This window comes from Mustela nigripes, chromosome 14 (genome assembly GCF_022355385.1).
Source record: "Mustela nigripes isolate SB6536 chromosome 14, MUSNIG.SB6536, whole genome shotgun sequence".
NCBI classification, from domain to species: domain Eukaryota; kingdom Metazoa; phylum Chordata; class Mammalia; order Carnivora; family Mustelidae; genus Mustela; species Mustela nigripes.
The window spans coordinates 86,198,360-86,218,118 of record NC_081570.1 but is presented as its reverse complement, the minus strand read 5'-3'; the positions used below and the strand labels follow the sequence as shown (position 1 = coordinate 86,218,118).

The 19,759-nt window shown below is 36.0% G+C and overlaps 1 protein-coding gene and 1 pseudogene across 2 annotated transcripts in view; both read right to left on the bottom strand.

Moving 5' to 3' along the window:
- SLC30A7 (solute carrier family 30 member 7) overlaps positions 1 to 19,759 on the bottom strand; it is an 88,367-nt gene that overhangs the window by 35,015 nt on the left and 33,593 nt on the right. For both annotated transcript variants that reach the window (XM_059375521.1, XM_059375522.1), the window contains exon 8: positions 17,192 to 17,327. In XM_059375521.1, coding sequence (XP_059231504.1) covers positions 17,192 to 17,327 — 136 coding nt within the window. The remainder of the gene's footprint in view (positions 1 to 17,191; positions 17,328 to 19,759) is intronic.
- LOC132001195 (small ribosomal subunit protein RACK1-like) lies at positions 365 to 6,252 on the bottom strand (annotated as a pseudogene).

The following is a 19,759-nucleotide window of genomic DNA, read 5'->3' as shown; positions in this document are numbered from 1 at the left end:
GCCTTTCTTTTTCTTGTCTGATGGCTCTGGTTAGGATTTTCAGTACTATGGTTAACAGTGGTGATGAAATTGGGCATGCCTGCTTTGTTCTTGATCTTGGAAGAAAACTTCTGAGTCTTTCCCCACTGAATATGATGTTAACTGTGGGTTTTCATATATGGCTTTTACTACATTGAGGTAGTTTCCTTCTTAGTGTGTTAAGTGTTTTACCATTTCATTGCTGTTGAATTTTGTCACATGATTTTTCTGAGTTGATTGAGATGATCATGTATTTTTTCATTCACTTTCCATTTGGCATATAACATCAATTGATTTTTGTATGTTGAACCATCCTTGCATTCCAAGTGTAAATTCCACTTGGTCATGAAGCAAGATCCCTTTTTAATGTGCTGTTGAATTCATTTTGCCTAATATTTTGTTCAGGACTTTAATTTTAGTCAATATTCAAGACGAATATTGGTCTATAGCGGTTTTTTTCTTAAAGATTTTATTTATTTACTTGTTAGAGACAGAGAGAGAGCACAAGTAGGGGAAGCAGCAGGCAGAGAGAGAAGCAGGGTCCCTGCTGAGCAAGGACCGCATTTGCAGGACTCAATCCCAGGTCCCTGGGATCATGACTTGAGCCGAAGGCAGATGCTTAACTGATTAAGCCACCCAGGTATTTCTTGGTCTATTGTTTTCTTTTCCTGTCATGTTTTTGTCTGGTTTCAGTACCTGGGTCACTCCTGCCTCATAGAATGACTGGGAGTCTTTTCTCCTCTTTAATTCTTTGGAAGAGTTTGAAAAAAGAATTGGTGTCAATTCTTCTCTAAATGTTCGGTAGAACTCACCAGTAAATTCATCTGGTTCTGTGCTTTTTTTGTTGTTGTTGCTGTTGAAAAGTATTTAATTAGTGCCTTAATTCTTTAATTACCGGCTCCTCTCTATAGGTTTGTTCAGAGCTTTTTGCTTCTTCATGATTCAGTCTTAGTAGGTTGGATGTTTCTAGAAATACATCTATTTCTTCTAAGTTTCCAATTGTTGGCAAATAACTGTTCACTGTAGTTCCTTATATTTCTTATTTTTGCAATATCAGTTGTAAGTCTCCTCTCTCACTGTTAACTTTAGATATTTGAGTCTTTTTTTCCTAAGAGTTTGTCTAGCTAAGGGTTTATCAGTGTTGTTGATCTTCTCAAGAGAATCAAGTCTCGGTTGTGTTGTTTTCTATTGTTTTTCTATTCTCGGTGTCATTTATCTCTGCTCCAAACTTTACTATTTCCTTCTTTCTGCTAACTTTCTAGTTTTTTAGTTTTCTTTTTCAAGTTCCTTAATGTATAAAGTCAGGTTGTTGATTTGAGGGTTTTTTTTTTTTTTTGCTTCACAAAATTAAAATGAGATAAAATAAAGTCATGTGACCATCCTGAGATTTTAAAAATGTAGGTTATTTATCACTATGAACTTCCCTCTTAGTACTGCTTTCACTATGTCCTCTAAGTTTTGATATGTTGTGTTTTGTTTTCATTTGTCTCCAGACATTTTCTAAATTCCTTTTTAATTTCTTCTTTGACCCACTGATTGTTAAAGAATATGTTAAGTTCCACATAATTTTAGATTTTCATGTTGTTCTACTTATTTCCAATTTCATTCCATTTTGATCAGAGAAGATATTTTGTATAATTTAAATCTTCTAAAATTTGTTAGAACTTTTGTTGTTACCTAACATGTAGTCTATCTGGCATATTGTTCCATGTTTGCTAGAGAAGAATGTGTATTCTGCTGTTCTTGGATAGAGTGGTATACATATTCTGTAAAGTCCAGTTGGTTTACAGTATTGTTCAAGACTATTCTTTTCTTATGGAACCTCTACTTGGTTGCTCTATCTGTAACTGAAAACAAGGTACAATATTCTTCTTTGTCTCTTGTGGCAGTTTTTGTCTTAAAGTCTATTTTGTTTGACATACCTATTTTGTGTGATGTAAGTATGGCCACTTCAATCTCTAGATTCCTGTTTATATAGAGTATCTTTTCTCACCTTTTCACTTTTAGTTTGTGTATATTTGGATCTAAAGTCCATCTCTTACAGGCAGAACAAAACTGGATCATGTTCTCTCTCTCTCTTTTTTTTTTTTTTTTTAATGGGGCAAGGGGCAGAGGGAGAGGGAAAGAATCTTAAGCAGGCTCCACAGAGCTGGATGTGGGCCTCAATCTCACAACTCTGAGATCATGACCTGAGCCTCAATCAAGAGTCAGACATTTGACCAACTGAGTCACCCAGCTACCCCATGCTATTTTTTTAATCCCCTCAGTCAGCCTTTGTCTTTTAATAGGTATGTTTAATCTGTTTACATTTAAAGTAATTACTGGTATGAAGGACTGCTATTCCTATTCATTGTTTTCAGTCTTAAAGCTTTTTGTTCCTCTTTTCCTCTCTTGCTTTGTGTTTCATTGATTTTTCTGTGGTGACATGTTTTGATTCACTTCTCATTTCCCTTTGTGTATATTCTACAGACATTTTCTTTGTGGTTATCATGGCATGTGACAAGTTACTTTCCTCTTACTTTCAAGATTCTCACGTCATATGTGACATGTGACAGTTTAATTATGATGTGTCTCATTGTATGCCTCTTTAGATTTATCCTAATTAAGTTTCCTGAATTTGTATGTCCATTTCTTTTCTCAAAGTTGAGAATGTTTTGGCCATTATTTCTTCAACAGGTTCTCTGCTCCTTTCTTTCTTTGCTTTCTAAACTCCCATATCTGTAGGTTGTTGTTCTTGTCCATCAATCCCTTTGGCTCTCTTCACTTTTCATTTTTGGCTTATCTGCTTTAGTAATTTTTGTTAAGTCCTGTGTTCAAGTTCACTGACTCTATCTTCAGTCTGGTCAAATTCACTAAGTCCTACCAGTAATTTTTCAATTTAGTACTGTTATTCTTCAGTTTCATAATTTCTTCTTGGCTCTTCTTCCTAGTTTCTACCTCTTCGTTCATATTCTCATTTTGTTCGTGCATCATATTCCTAATTTTGCCCATTTGTCTATCTATGCTTTCTTTTTTTTTAAAAAAAGATTTTATTTGTTTATTTGACAGACAGAGATCACAAGTAGACAGAGGCAGGCAGAGAGAGAGAGAGCAGGAAGCAGGCTCCCTGCTGAGCAGAGAGCCTGATGCGGGTCTCGATCCCAGGACTCTGAGACCATGACCTGAGTCTAAGGCAGCGGCTTAACCCACTGGGCCACCCAGGCGCTCTCTATGCTTTCTTTTTAGTTAATTAGGTATCCTTATGATGGTAATTTTTAATTCTTTATCTGGCAATTCATATCTCCTTCTTTTTAGGATTTGGTTTCTAGAGATCTAAGTTACTTCTTTAAATGTGTTGCAGTTGGCTGTTTCTTCACATGTCTTATTTTTTGTTTTTGGGATTTTGGCATCCGAAGAATCAACCAACTCTCGAGACTTTATGGTCTGGTTTCATACAAGAATGACTTTCTCTACTCAGCCTGGCTAGAGATTCTGGGGGCCTCAAAAATCTTTTCTTGGTATGTGTCCTCTATGTGCTTTTTTTTTTTTTTTTTTTTTTTACAAGTAATCTGTCCTGTTTGGAGAGGTTTCCTGGCTTCTACTCAGGAGCTTTTATGTGTCTGGAATAGTACAGCAAGCTAGGCTGTAGTAAATCCAGTCCTGGGGTTCCATCTAGTGTCTGTTGGGGGTACTGCAGACTCTAATGCAGGACGTTGTTCTCAGGGATGCCCAACCAGGCATCCTGTTTGTCAGTACTTGGATACAAGCAAGCAAGACACTCTCTCTCAGGCAGTACCTTCCAAAAGTCTGTTGGTGGTATGCTCAACTCCTTTCCCTCTTTAAGGATAATGTGGGAGTTGGGGTTTTCCTCCCAAACATTCCACCCTGTGCAGGGGTGGGGGTGGGAGTGGCTCTAATGATAGAGTTATGAAGTGTCAAACATTTCCTACCAAGCCTCCACATAGTTGGCTTCCTACTAGCCTGGAATGCAGGAAACTCTGAACTAGTTTCAGGATTTCTGCAAATCTATTTTGTCAGTTTGCTGTGTTAAAGTTCTGTCCTTAGTGAAGGAAAGAGAATTTAGGGCCTCCTTTTCTGCTATCTTCCTAATGTCACCTCTCTTCCCCCAACTTCTTCTTTTTAGGACTGCACAGAACTCCCTTTCTGATGGACATTTGTGATCTTTCCAATTTTTGGCTGTAACAAATAAAGCCACAAAGAATGACCTTATCGATATATTCTTTTACATTTTTGCCAGTTCATCTTCAGGATATAAATATTTCTAGAACTAGGACTCCTTAATCAAAGATAAATGCACAATTAATTACGCTAGATACTGTCAACATTCGTTCTGCAGAAATAGAATCATTCTCATTTCTGTCGGCAATGTTCTGCCTGTTTTACCTAGAGCCTTGACAAAAAATTATGCAAACTTTTGGATATTTATCCACCTGATAGATGAGAGGTGGTGTCTCAATGTAATTTTAATTTGTATTTCTTTTTTATAAGTGAGGCTGAACTACTTTTATATGTTTATTTATTTTTTTTTTTTTTTTTTTTTTTAGATTTTATTTATTTATTTGACAGAGAGAGATGACAAGCAGGCAGAGAGGCAGGCACAGAGAGAAGAGGAAGCAGGCTCCCTGCCGAGCAGAGAGCCCGACGCGGGACTTGATCCCAGGACTCTGAGATCATGACCTGAGCCGAAGGCAGTGGCTTAACCCACTGAGCCACCCAGGCGCCCCTACTTTTATATGTTTAAATGTAAATTCTATTTCTTTTCCTGTAAACTAAATGAATTTATATTTTTGTCAATTTATCAGGCTATTAAGTCTTTTAATTTTTCTTTTTGGAGCTTTCTCTATATTAGGGAGGTTAGTCTTTCATGTTCTAAGTAGCAAATATTTATCAGTTTATTATGTCTTTTACTTCCCTTTTAATTTTGTTTTTTATTTTTTAGAAATATTTTATTTATTCATCTAAGAAAAGAGAGAGACAGAGTGAGACAGAGCATGAGGGGAGGTCAGAGGGAGAAGCAGACTCACCATGGAGCAGGGAGCCTGACTCAGGACTTGATCCCAGGACTCCAGGATCATGACCTGAGCCAAAGGCAATTGCCCAACTGAGCCACCCAGGTGGCCTTTGCTTGTTTTTTAACGTCAGAAAACCAATGTTTCGTTTCTAAAATTCTGCCATATATTTCTAGGGGGTGCCCATGGTCACCTGCTACCTTTGGCACCAGGTTTTCTATGTGGCTGGCAAACAGAGGCCATCAGCAGACCAGGCCAGAGAGGTATACAAGGGGGCTCTACCTTGCGGCTGGTATCAATAACTTCCTACTTCACTTCTTACTACAAGATAATGTTCTTGCCTCCCAAGTCCCAGATCTTGATGCTGGGGCCCGTGGCAATGCAGAGACAGTATTGGTTAGGACTGAAGCACAGGGCATTGATGATATCCCCACCATCCAGCATATAAAGGTGTTTGCCTTCATTGAGATCCCACAGCATGGCTTGGCCATTCTTGTCTCCAGAAGCACAGAGGGACAGTCACAGAGTTCAGATAGCTGATGTGGCCAATGTGATTAGTCTTCAGCTTACAGTGTGGCAGCTTCCGTACCTTGACCAGCTTGTCCCAGCCTCAGCAGATAATAATGGGATTGCTGCTACTGGATGGAAAGCAGACACAAGACATCCACTCCGCACGGCTCTCATAATGGACAGTATATTTGCATACAATCCATAGTTTGATGGTTTTATCTCAGGGGCTACTGACAACTTGTTGGTTGTTGAAGGCCATACTCAGCACATCCTTGGTGTGGCCTACAAATCTGCATGTGGTGGTACCGTGGTACCTGTTGTGAGATCCCGGAGATGAAGGAGTCCATCCCAGGAGCCTGAGAAGGCAAAGTGGACACCTCAGGAAACGACCACATCACTAACAAAGTGGGAATGACCCAAAAGGGCATGCTGTGGGATGCCATGATCAGTCTTATCCCTGGTCAGCTTCCACATGATGATGGTCTTATCTCAAGAGATGGAGAGTATCATGACCAGGAACTGGGGAGTGGTGGTGATCTGGGTCACCCAGCTGTTGTGGCCCTTGAGGATGTCACCAAGTATCATCTGCTCAGTTATGGTGGCAGCAAAGTGCAAGTATCGCCGTGGTGACAAGACTGGAGTTAGATAATATTTACTGTAGGAGTGCTTTACTTGTTAATTTTGTTGTACCTATGGAAATATTTAAATTCTTTAAAAAAAAAAAAAGAATCGAGTTGGATAGCTGAGAGAGACTAGCACTACCGTTGTGGCTCTGCTGAGGAAAAGAACTTGACTTCCCTTTCGATGCTTTCTTTTCTATGCCAAAGTTTTTTCATGTAACTTAATTCACCAATCTTTTTTCTTACTGATTCTAGGTTTCAAGCCATAGTTATTCCCCTAATACTCTCTTATTAGAAAATAATTCAGACATGCTTTCTCCTAGTATTAGCATGGTCTAATGTTTTACTTTCTCATCAAGTTTGGAACTCGTCCAAGTATACATAGTATTAGCTACAGTTCCAAATTTATCTTTCTCCAAATAGCTGTCCAGTTATTAGAAAGCCTATCTTTCCCCCACTGAGTTGAAATGCCACCTTCATCCTTATTAAGTTTGTATTTGCACATAAATCTATTTCTGGGGGCATCTGGGTGGCTCAGTCAGTTAAGCATCTGCCTTCACAGTGTCCTGTGATCAAGCCCTGAGCTGGGCTCTGGGCTCAGCAGGGAGCCTGCTTCTCCCTCTCCTGCTCTCCCTGCTTGTGCTGTCAAATAAATAAATAAAATCTTTAAAAAAAAATTATTTCTGGACTTTCTGATCTGCTCTGATAGATTTGCTTCTTCAGGTACCTCCCTATTTTAAGTATAAAGGCTTTCTTTACATTTTATATTTTATTTTTCAGGGTTTTTTTGAGCATTCCCTCCTGCTTGTTTGTTTTTCCTTAAAAGCTTTAAAATCAACTTTTACTACCAACCTCCAGGAAAAAAAAAACCTGCTGGTATTTTTATTAGAATAGTTTTAAGTTTATAAATAAATGTAAGAGTTAACATATTTATGATACTGATTCTTCAAAAACAAAAAAGACTCTGTTCAAGTCCATTTGTATTTTTAAAGAAATATTTAAAAACTCTTCCTCACACAAGTTTTGCACATTTAATCTATAGACTGAATTTTGCTTATAAATAAAGGGTATTAATTTTGTACATCAATTTTATATCCTTAACTGTACTAAATTATGCTTGCCAGTTTTCCCATTATTTTCATGAGTTTTACAGAAATAAAATGATAGATTTTACATAAAATAATCTCTTCTTTCAAATTTTTTAAGTCTCAAACACTTTCTGGTCTAAAGTAGTCTCAAACACTCTCTTGTCCAATAGGCTAATGATCACTAATACATTACCATATTTGCTCTGCTCTTTCCAATAGTTATATATCTTTAAGATTTTATTTATTAGAGAGAGAGAGAGAGAGAGCGTGCAAGCGAGCCAGGGAGGAGAAGTTGGGGGGAGGGCAGAGGGAGAGGGAGAAGCAGACTTTCCACTAAGCAGGGAGCCTGACGCAGAATCATGAAGTAGAGCTGAAGAAGATGCTTAACATTCTGAGCCACCCAGGTTGCACTCTTTCCAATATTTCTAAGACTGTCCACCACCCTCTTAACTAGGATTCATGCTGTGAACTACCAAACACACAAAATAATTTGACTACTTCCAAATTTCCCCAAGGATAGTAACATAACCAGTACTTTTCTAGATGCATAGGTGAGAGGTTAATACTTATGAACAAATGAATTCCTTAGGGATTCTCTCCCAGAATGCTGGCTGAGAAAGGCTGTTAGACTAATTAGTGTTTATAAATGCTCTCACTATGATGGTTTTATGTATGATTTAAAAATAGTTATTACGCAATGATGTTCCTATTTATTCAGTTTTATAATTTAGACACATATATAAATAAGTAAAAAAATTAAGAAACTGCTTACCTTACCCCAGAAGTATAGTTCATAAATTATAACCACTTGAAGGATGAGGCACAAAGGAAATTATTAGGCAAAACCACTTTTGATAAAAAATGCCGTAATTTCTTATGTATATGACTATTTGAAGATATGGCAGCTTCTTAAATGTTTTTAAAAATGCTACTTTTGGGCGCCTGGGTGGCTCAGTGGTTAAGCCGCTGCCTTCGGCTCAGGTCATGATCTCAGGGTCCTGGGATCGAGTCCCGCATCGGGCTCTCTGCTCAGCAGGGAGCCTGCTTCCTCCTCTCTCTCTCTCTGCCTGCCTCTCTGCCTACTTGTGATTTCTCTCTGTCAAATAAATAAATAAAATCTTAAAAAAAATAAATAAATAAATAAAAAAATAAAAATGCTACTTTTTAGTTAATAATTATCTGTATATCTATTAAGTTAATAATTATCTATTATCGGGGCACCTGGGTGGCTCAGTTGCTAAGTGTCTGCTTTCAGCTCAGGTCATGATCCCAGGGTCCTGGGATTGAGCCCTACATTGGGATCCCTGCCCAGCGGGGAACCTGCTTCTCCCTTCACACTCCCCCTGCTCATGTTCCCTCTCTCTCTGTCTCTCTCTGTCAAATAAATAAATAAAAATCTTTTAAAAAAATAATTATCTATTATCACAAATAATTATCTATTTAACCACAGAATCAACAAGATTTATCAAAATCAGTATCTGGTCCAAATTCTGTATTCATTAACAATGATGATCATCCATGATTTAGAATTTCAAGTACATAATTTTGTTTTCACTAGTGTATATTCTCTTTCTATTTCATATTTCTATTTATGATTATAACTGTCATTTCTGAAGTCTGTACTTCAGTTTGCCTCTGCAAGTTGAACTATTTTTTTCTTCAAAATGATGAGACTAAATTACCTGAAGAACTTTTACACCTAACAAAAGACAATTTCTTTTGTTCAAAAGTTTTTCTTTGTATTTACAAATGATTATGGTAAAAATAATTCGTAAAATTAACCAATTAAAAGTAAACCAGTTTCCACAAATGGGAACTGGTGAGTTGTAGAAAACCGATTAAGAAAAAAAAAATTCCAGCACAGCTTCAAAGATACCACACCAGAAACAAAGCTCATTTCTGCATCCTGTTTATGTATTTTTTTCCCATCATACATAGGTACCTCTTTTATTTAAGTGAATCAAAAATCAAGCTACAGATCTATGTAAAAGGCATCACTTTTAAATAAATCACAGTGTGATTCAAAGCTACAACTAATTGTTCAAATTTCTGCATGCTAAGTTATGAATTTCATTGCCATTCCAACTCAACTACTTAAGGGAAAAGGAGCAAAATGACTCTGAAATCTCTTAAAAGAAATGTATTTTCAGAAGATAAAAAATGACATTCTCACTGCTGAACTGCATCGCTGCTTTTCACTGAGAAACAAAATTCATCACAGCACAACTCAGTTTTACTAAGCAATTTAAAGCATCCTTTGCCTGTGATAGAAAATGTTGAAAGAAAAACTTTTTCTAAGAAATCACTTTCACTGTGAAAGTGAAAACAGAACACTGGCCAGCCTATAAGAAGAGATGCCTATTTTCATAGCATGTTCTCAATCGAGAAACATTTAGGTCCAGAAAACATCTAGAGCCCTATTATTTCTTTTGCTCTTGGTGAACTGCAAATACATATATAAAAATTAAGGGTAAGAAAAATTACTTCTTATAATCATTTTGTCAAGTTGCTAAGAGTTTTCATGTATTTCCTAAAATCAGTTTTGGCTAACCAGGCAAACTCTTACTTAATTTGAAAAACATCTGAGTGATTTGCTTACAAGTATTTCATTATCATATGAATATTTAAGCAAATTAAGTTTGCTCCCTTAACATAAAAATAGACAACTGGAATGTCTTTATTTTTGTACTCTAGAGCTATTACTTTTTTTATTACCTTCTATTTAAAAAAATATGTTTTTGAGGTAAAGTCAGAAATGTTAATTTGCCTTAAAGACGTTAGGAAAGAAGCACAATTTTAGAAATGCATCACCGCACCCAAAATAAATGTAAAATAAAATAGCACCCCCCAGAGAGACCCAAATAATGTTATATGTATATATATGCACTCTGATATTTTCCTGATACATATATACTTCATATATACTCTTATTTAATAATGAATCATTCTATGTGTTGCCCTGTACCTCATTTTACTTATCATTGAATGACAGACTTGCTACCTAAAAAATCATTATGAAACTTTACTGACTTAAAATAATAATTGTATTTTTACTTTTCATCTAGAAACTTTGAATGCTTTAATGCTGACCAAGCTTAATAATCAGCATATATAGTAGAAACTCAATGTAAACAAAACAAAACACCACTCTAAAAATAACTGTAAAGAAATGTTATTAACAGTGGTAATGTGACCTTCAGGTGTTGTGATCCCAACTGATTTTTCTTTATACTTTCTATTGTACATCATTTTCCAAGTTTTCTACAATGACTATGTATTATAAAAAAAAAAAAAACTAAAAAAATTTTCTTAACAACGTAATTTTAAATACATGCTATAATCAGAAATACTCTTTTAAAAAAGGGGCTCAGAATAAAAGAAAAAAGCCAAAATAAAACCCACAAAAACAGTAACATGGTCCTTTTGGCTGGTGGAAGTATGAGAATTTTTTTTCCTTATCCTCTTCTATACCAAGTTTCTCTATCAATAAACTTATTTCCATAATCAAAAAAAAAAACCCAAAAACCAACTGTGTAATTTTCATTAAATCCCCAGCCTCTTCTCTCAATAGCAGGAGAAAAGAAAAAAAAACCCTGGCTATTGCCTGAGGACACCGTTGTCCCTACAGCAGTGTTTTCTCTCCCACACTCCAGTACTGCTGGCGTTAGTGATGAGGTAAATGTTCTCACTACTATTTCCAGATCTCTGCTCCACCTACTTACCCCCAAAAAACAGTTCCTTTAAGACCTAGGCCATCAGATTATTCCATCTTCTACCCATCTTGACTCCCAGTGCTATGATTCTGGATAGCTCCCCTCTGTCACTAAAGAGTGTAGCCATGGGCTTATTCTCTTTCCCCCTCTACTTTTCTCATGACTCTTAGTTTAAATACCCATATGGGCAGCCCATCCAGCACACATGGCCTCGATCTGATGAATTTATCCTGGACCCACACCTACAGCCACTCCAGAGACCTGCAGATCCCAAGTTCAAGCCTCTTACAGCCTGAACCTCCCCTACTCAACCGCACTCACCCGCACTCACCCTCCTGCCGGAGTTCCGACCTGCTAACCCTCTCTCTTGCTTTTCTCCTCTTTTTCAGCATCTATTACCACCTTTAAATCTTTATTTCCCACCGCTATAATCCCTGCTGTGCTCTGTTCTCACTCTGTCAGCACTCCTCTGACAACCCCGAAAGGACTGAATCTATCTACTCCATACCCTTCATCAAGTAGCAGAGAAGACTAGAGAAAAACATACAATGGTGCTGGTGGTTTTCACTTTAAATTCATGACCACAGACCTCAGAGTGGGCCCCCAGCGCTGGCAGGCAATCCTGCTGCTCCCTTTTACAGCAAAAGTCCTTAAAGAGGAGTTGACTACAGTTGCTAACCCCATTTCGCTCCTTCCCATTCTCTCCTGAAGCTCCTCTGAAGAGCCTTTCCTTCTCATTACCTCTTGGCTAAGTTACCAATTATCCGTCATCCTTCCGTGACCACCAATCCACCGATCCACCGATCCATGTGATCCATCGATCACTGCTTCCGTCTGAGACACTTTCTTCACACAGCTCCTAAGACAATGTGCGTTTCCGACTCCTCCCATCTCACTGCCACTCTCCTTAGCTCGAGCTGCTGCCTGTGCCCTGCCTTTCAGGGTTCAGTCCTCAGCCCTCTTCTCCTCTCTACCAGCTCTCACTCTCTGGGAAAACTCATCCAATCTCATGGCTTTAAGTACCATACACAAGCAGATGACACCAGAGTTTATCTTCCACCCCAACCTTCCCCCTGAACTCTAGACGCTCTACACTCTGTCCTGTATGTTGCACTTCAGCTGTACTTTCCTTCTCACTGCATCTTACACAGGTCAGGCAGCTTCCCACCTGAGTATGTTTACCTGACGCTCCCTCTCCCAGGAATAATCTTCCTTTGAACAGTCGCCCGCCTTTCTCCTTTACTATTAAGGGCTCTGTCACCTTATGCAGAGTACTTTCCAAGCCCTTCTAAAATAACACCCCCTTACACTGCTTCATAGCATTCACCCCCCCTAAGACATTACGTTATCTATCTGTACATTCATCTGCTTTATTCACTGTAACACCTATTAGAATATAAGCTCTGTAGGGGTTGGGTATTTGCCTGTGTTATTTACTGTCTAGCACAGAGTATGCACTAAAATATTTATTGAATTATTTTTTTAAAAGATTTTATTTATTTATTTGACACAGAGAGAGAGAGAGAGAGAGCGTGCGCACAAGCAGGCAGAATAGCAGGCAGAGGGAGAGGGAGAAGGAGAAGCAGGCTCCCCACTGAGCAGATAGCCCACGTGAGGCTTGAACCAAGGACCCTGGGATCATGACCTAAGCCAAAGACAGAGGCTTAACTGACTGAGCCACCCAGGTGCCCCATGATTTTTAAGATATGTTAAAGTTTCCTGGTTTATCTCCAAGACGTGAGATTATGAGAACACTTCAATAGATAAGTTATACATTTCACTAATGTTTGAGGTTTTTTTTTATAATTAAATGTATTATTTTTGTCATCAGAACAATGGAAAAGAACATATAAAAATATTAAAGTTTAACAATAATGAGAAAGAATCAAATTTATAAATTTGAGACTATATATTTATGTAAACTAGTGAGAAAACATTTTACAAATACTCGAAAGACTTACATAGGGATGATACACAGGTTTTATCTTGAAAGCTAACTGTAGTTGACCGATTGTGGCTACGTGAAACATCATACTGAAAGGAATCCTGAAGCTAAATTGGGTTCTCCAGAATAGAAGGATGCTTTTCAGGAAAATGGAAGCAGTGTGAATTATGATTCATGCCAAATAAATGCCACTCAGTGACTTTATATCTGTATGTGTACCATTTCCAATCCTTTGTATTCAGCTGAGTTCTCCCAAGAATTCCACATTTGTACATCCCTGCCTAGGAGAGATCTCTAGACAAACATCTAGTGAGAGACCTCAAATTTGGTCACAACCAAAACAGACCTTTTGATCTGCAGAGGCTTAACTGACTGAGCCACCCAGGTGCCCCATGATTTTTAAGATATGTTAAAGTTTCCTGGTTTATCTCCAAGACGTGAGATTATGAGAACACTTCAATAGATAAGTTATACATTTCACTAATGTTTGAGTTTTTTTTATAATTAAATGTATTATTTTTGTCATCAGAACAATGGAAAAGAACATATAAAAATATTAAAGTTTAACAATAATGAGAAAGAATCAAATTTATAAATTTGAGACTATATATTTATGTAAACTAGTGAGAAAACATTTTACAAATACTCGAAAGACTTACATAGGGATGATACACAGGTTTTATCTTGAAAGCTAACTGTAGTTGATGTTTCAAAAAGAAACAAACATCATTCTTCCTCTAGTCTTTCCTCTTGCATAAGGACCCCTTCACGCACTAGGCTGCTCATGTAAAAGCTCTAAGAATTATCCTTGATTTCTCTTTCATTCAACCCTGTACTAAACATTCTTAATCCATAAGCAAATCTTATTAGCTCTAAGCCCGAAGCATTTTCTAACTTTATCTGTATCTTTCCAGCTCCTAGATGAGACTGAGAAGTAAAAGGGTAACATGAGCTACCATGGCCTTTCATTTCATCGACTCTAATAGGTTTCTAGCTGCTCTGCCGTTTTTGCACTCTTGCCCCCTGTAATCCATTACCTACATACCAGCCAAAGTAATTTTTAAAAATACAAACCAAATAATGTCACTTCCCTATGATTTTCCACTGCAGTTGGGAAACTGCAGTGTTTCCCTAATCCTGGCTAATTTTCCCAGGTTTGTCTCTCCAATTTTAACACAAACCACTCTCCTCTTACTCCCTACACTCCTGCCATATTGGTCAACACTGTTTTCACTATAGGGTTTTGATACTAGCTCTTTCTTACAGAATGCTCTTCCTCTGACAGGCTCTCTGGTGACATTCTGATATCAGTTTAAATGTCCTCTCTTTAGAAGACTTCCTTTACCACTCAATTTAAAGTAGCAACCCAATCCTACATCCTATGTTAACTCTCTACATGCTACAAATAACTATTTGATATTTGCATAATTTATTTATTGTTTGTTGTTTCTCTCGCTCTCCTACTGTAATGTAAGATTAAAACAGTATCATATCACCACTTTGGTGAGAGGGTCTATTTAATAAATATTTGCTGAAAATGATTTGTACAGTTTTTAAATGTGTCATATTCCAGTAAAAAAGTTGTGAGTAATGAGGAAGTGGTGATGCAACATGGGGGCTTAAGTGGGTAGGAGAAGAATCAATGAAACAAGATGGGATTGGGAGGGAGACAAACCATAAGTGACTCTTAATCTCACAAAACAAACTGAGGGTTGCTGGGGGAAGGGGGGCTGGGAGAAGGGGGATGGGGTTATGGACATTGGGGAGGGTATGTGCTTTGGTGAGTGCTGTGAAGTGTGTAAACCTGGCAATTCACAGACCTGTACCCCTGGGGATAAAAATACATGTTTATAAATAAATAAATAAATAAATAAATAAATAAAAATAAAATTAAAAAAATGAAAAAAAAAAGTTGTGAGTATGTATTTTTTTTTAACTGAATGGGAACAGAACTAAATAAGAATTCCTTATTTGGGAAAAGAGAAAGTAATTCTCCAAGGCTAAAAACACATTAATTTATTTTGATTCAAATCCAAAATATACACACTTTTTGCCTGGCAGATTCCGGTGCTGACTTTACAACAATGAAAAAACAACTTGCCCTCATGGAGCTTAAAAGAGAAGAAACAAGCTATTTCAATTTGGTAAGTAAATGCCATGAAAGGAATAGTAAAAAGTGCTATAGGTATATATATATAGCCTGAGAGGTGGACAATCCAGAAATGCTTCCTGAAGAAAGGGCTGTTTAAACTGCAATCTGATCTGAAGGATAAGCAGTTATGATGGACATACTTGTGGGAGGAGGGAGACAGGCACTCAGGGTGTAAGAGTATCTTGGGCAAAGGAAATATGGTCAAAGCCCAGAATCCAAGCAGCTCATAACATATTTTCAGAAAACTTAAAGTAATTTAATGTGACTGGAGAAGATATAAATTGAGAAGGGGTGAGAGAAAGACTGAGAAGTAAATGGGTAACATCATAATGCCCCACTGAGCCATTTAGACTTCTTATGAAGGTAAGAAAGTGCCACTGAAGAACTTAAAGCAAAGTAATGTTTCTCCATTTACCATAATCTTCACTTAAGAAAGATCACTGTGGCCACATGGTAAAGAAGAGTTTAGAGAGGGACAGAGAAGCCTATCTCTTCAAAGTGACAACAGATAGAAGAATTAGGATAGTAAGAGCAGAGCCAAAGTAAAAAAAAAAAAAAAAGCAATTATTAAGATCCTACTGTATTAGAAGCAACTAAAACTTCTAATACAAAACAAAATAAACTTGGGACATGCAAATACAGAGGTATAAAAGTTACCAAATCCATCAGGAGTTAAGTTTTATAGAATTCTCTGAGATGTTAGCTGAACTTTCAAGAAAGTATAGTTAAGATTTCCAAAGATGGGGGTGCCTGAATGGCTCAGGTGGTTATGCATCTGACTCTTGATTTCAGCTCAGGTCATGATCTCAGGGTCATGAGTTTGAGCCCTGCGTTAGGCTCCAAGCTGAGGATGGAGCCTGCTTAAGATTCTCTCTCTCAGTGGGCTCAGTCAAGTGTCTGCCTTTGGCTCAGATCATGATCCCAGGGTCCAACCATAGCTGTCTCCCCGTTCAGTGGGGAGTCTGGTTCTCCCTCTCTCTTTGGCCCCGTCATGGGCACACAAACACTTTCTCACTCTCTCTCAAATAAATAAATAAAATCTTAAAAAAGATTCTCTTTCTTCCTCTCCCCACCACTCACATGCCCTCTCTCAAAACAAAGCAAAGATTTCCAAACTTTCAAACTTTCTAAGACTTTTACATAGTAGCATTGCTTTCTAGTATAAATAATTTGAAGAAACTTAAAAAATAATCTGCATGTTTAAAACGTGTAAATTTTTTTAAAGAACTTCAAAATCTGTATTTATGAGTAACTGATAAGATTATAATTCCTCATAATTAAATAAATGTATTCTATTCAACCATAAGCTGTAAAAATCATCATATGCCCTCTAGTTATCATCAGAAAGCAAGTTTTGCTGACAGTAAAATCATTATGGATAAATAAAAACAGTAAAATCAAGACATATGTATAGATATGTATATATAATTCACATGAAATAATTCAAGACTGAATAATTCAATACTGAAAGGCACTTATTATTTCATTATTCTTATAAAAATTAAGTCAATAATAAAATATATTTCAGAGTGTGATAAATTTGAAATACTATTGAATCTAATTCAACAAATATTTATCGAGAATTTATACACACACACAGACACACACACCTTGCATACACATTACAACAGAGATAAACTAGACTAAGAGACAGACCCTTCCTTAAGAATTTTATAAAACTAGATAGAGAGACAGACACTTATATACCTCAATAAGCATTTTTATACGACTTCTGCAATGATAATGTAACTAATAAATTAAATCGTTATAGAAGAGACTATAACATTCTTTTGCATTTGTAAGATACAGATTAAGATTCTAACTATAGTTAATATATTTTATATTATCAGTGTTCTGCTCTACAGATAAATGTTGGATTAAAAAATATCCTACTAATTTGGATTGCAAATCCAAAAGTCTAATTGCTAAATACCAAAAAGAAGCATTAAAACCTAAACAAGAAATAAATGGCAAAAGAAAAAAATAGGAAGATGCAGAGAGAAATAATCTACATAGGAGTTTGTTAAAGGCCAAAAGAAAGCCAACACAATCACAATTTGTACTGTAGATCTGTAATTTAAGTACCACATTTCTCACCTCTCATTTTAATACCTGAAAGTAACATACAACACTTACCTTATAACTATAAGCATGGCTATCAGGATTGAACAAATAGGATCTGCTATCATTAGACCAAAATTTTGCATCATGATGGCAGAGGCAATTACACCAATACTCCCAAGTGTATCTGCCAGAATGTGTAAAAATACACCTGGGAACAAAGCATAATCAGAATCAAAATAGTATCTTCTGATCAATGAAAAATACAAATATTTCTTAAAACTGTATTCTTGATTTTATATATTAAAAAACTAAATACCAATCTGAAAATCAGGGAGAATTTAGATTCACTGATCAGTAATGAAGTAATAATACTCCCAGAAATTTAAATAATCTTTCCTTTTTTATATCAGCAGGGGTTAAAATATCTGATTCATAAATTATACTTGTTTTTAATGTTCCTTAATATTTGATATAACATACATGAGGGATAACAGAAATAAGTTTATTTTAAGCACATTCAGCTCTGGTTAAAAAATTCCACAAGTTAATTAATAATTTGTTAGAAGAAAATGGTATTAGGCTGAAAGAACTGTTAGAAGAAAATGGTATTAGGCTGAAAGAATTGTTCAAGAACACGTTTATGATTACAAATACATGGGTACACAGAGCCCTCTGCTGGTAACTAACATTATTACTACTTGAAACTAAATTTCCTATGGACTGTGACTGTAAATCCTGATATACTTATTAATTATCCTGAAGGTTTTGTTACCTAAAATTATACCTTAATCTCAAACCTGATAAGAAAGAAATTATAAATATGAATATTAAAAGCAAATATAAAATATTTTAAAGACTTCTAATAAAAGTTAATTAAATTAACACTTGCTATTATTTAAATATTAAATAGGTAGGATACTGATATTCTGTCTTGAAACCTATATAATATTGTGATATTGTGATTATAATAAGAAATATGTATTTGGTCTTCATTCTGGTTTCTGGAAAACCCTTGGAACTTCCTAAGTGACAGAGACAAAGTTTCTCCAGTTAATGTTAATATACTTTTGGACCCCACCTAAGGATGGGAGCTGGCTGCCAGGAGAATCAATCATATGATTAGAGGGTTGGAACTTTCAGTCCCAGGCCCCTCTGACTTCCAGTTATCAGAAAACTGCTTGCTGGTATGAGAATACATTCTTCACTCCCCCACTGGAATTGGGCACAGAATTAGTTCGTGGTCAGAAGCGGGATCAGAACCAGAACCCATTAAATATTAACAGTTAATAATTGAATGGAAAACCATTAAAACGATCAAGAAGTTTAAAATACATTATTTCTTAAACAGACTTAACTAAGACAATAAATTATTCAACATTTAGATCTTTAATAGGTAAAATTTACTGTATAGTAAAACATTGTCTTTGAAATAAACTTAAATCATATTACAAAAAATGGATCATTTTAAAATAGTATTTATTCTATCTGAAAAGAAATAATAAATAAAAAGCATGTGTCTACTTTAGAAGTATTTATTCTACTTTATTATTCACTGGACAATTAAAGGCAAACCATTTATCTTTGAGGTATAAAACAGATTTGCTAAAACTTGAAAACACTTTCTAATAATTTAAAAACAGACTATTACTGAATCAAATCTTAATGAGCTCTAGGAAATTATCTTTGTCGACTACTGTGTAATTTTATATCAAGTATTATACCAAAGATAATTCATCCCACCGTACTTAATATATTTCTTCATTCATATGGAGTATTGACCTTTATAACTATTCTTCAAAAAGCTAAATGGCTCCATTTCCTATAACAAAAATATGCTGAAGCTTACTTAGAGACAAAAAACTCTTCTTCTAGGGTATTTCAAATAGCAAAGAATTAAACAGACTAATAAGTGTCAAGGCCACATTAAGTTTAAAAAATAAAACTGAAGAAAAATACCCATCAAAGTAGATTGAAGGTATCTAAGCTTCAAAACTCTTAAGTGACATGTGATTTCAAGTCTTTATATTCTTTAATCAGTGTTTTAGTAGGATCAGACATGAAAACAGCTCTAAATACTGAAAGGGAAGAGAAAAGAATCATTTGTTCTTGATTTTTCTTTGACTGAAAAGTCCCCAACCTGAAAACTGGCTCTATTAGCAAGTGTTATTAACTACCTAAACCCTACTTACTTTCTAGTAACTGTTTCAAGAAGAAAAAATCACTGAAGAAAAAAGTTTAAACCCATATGTTTAACTGATAGAAAAGTTAAGAGCTGGACTTGGTAGCATATGGATATTTTCACAGCCCAAGAACACTCTAGACTGAGGTCATATATATATTTTCTTAATTTTTTGTACTTCGTATCTGGTAATTTTAATATGTGTGTCACTGGGGTTCTAAATCTTTGCTTTATTGTTGTTGATCCTTTCCTCTAGCCAGAGGTCATACTGAAGATGCTGCAAATAACTGAAAAACTCATTTATCTCAGTTTTCATGTATGAGTATCCACATGGAAACTTTGAATGCCAGACACTTTTCCCTATCCTTGAGATACCTACTGGGCTGCTGCAGACACCATAAATTGATGGATACTCAGAAAACATAAAGTAATTTTCATAACAGGTTATATAAAAGATAATT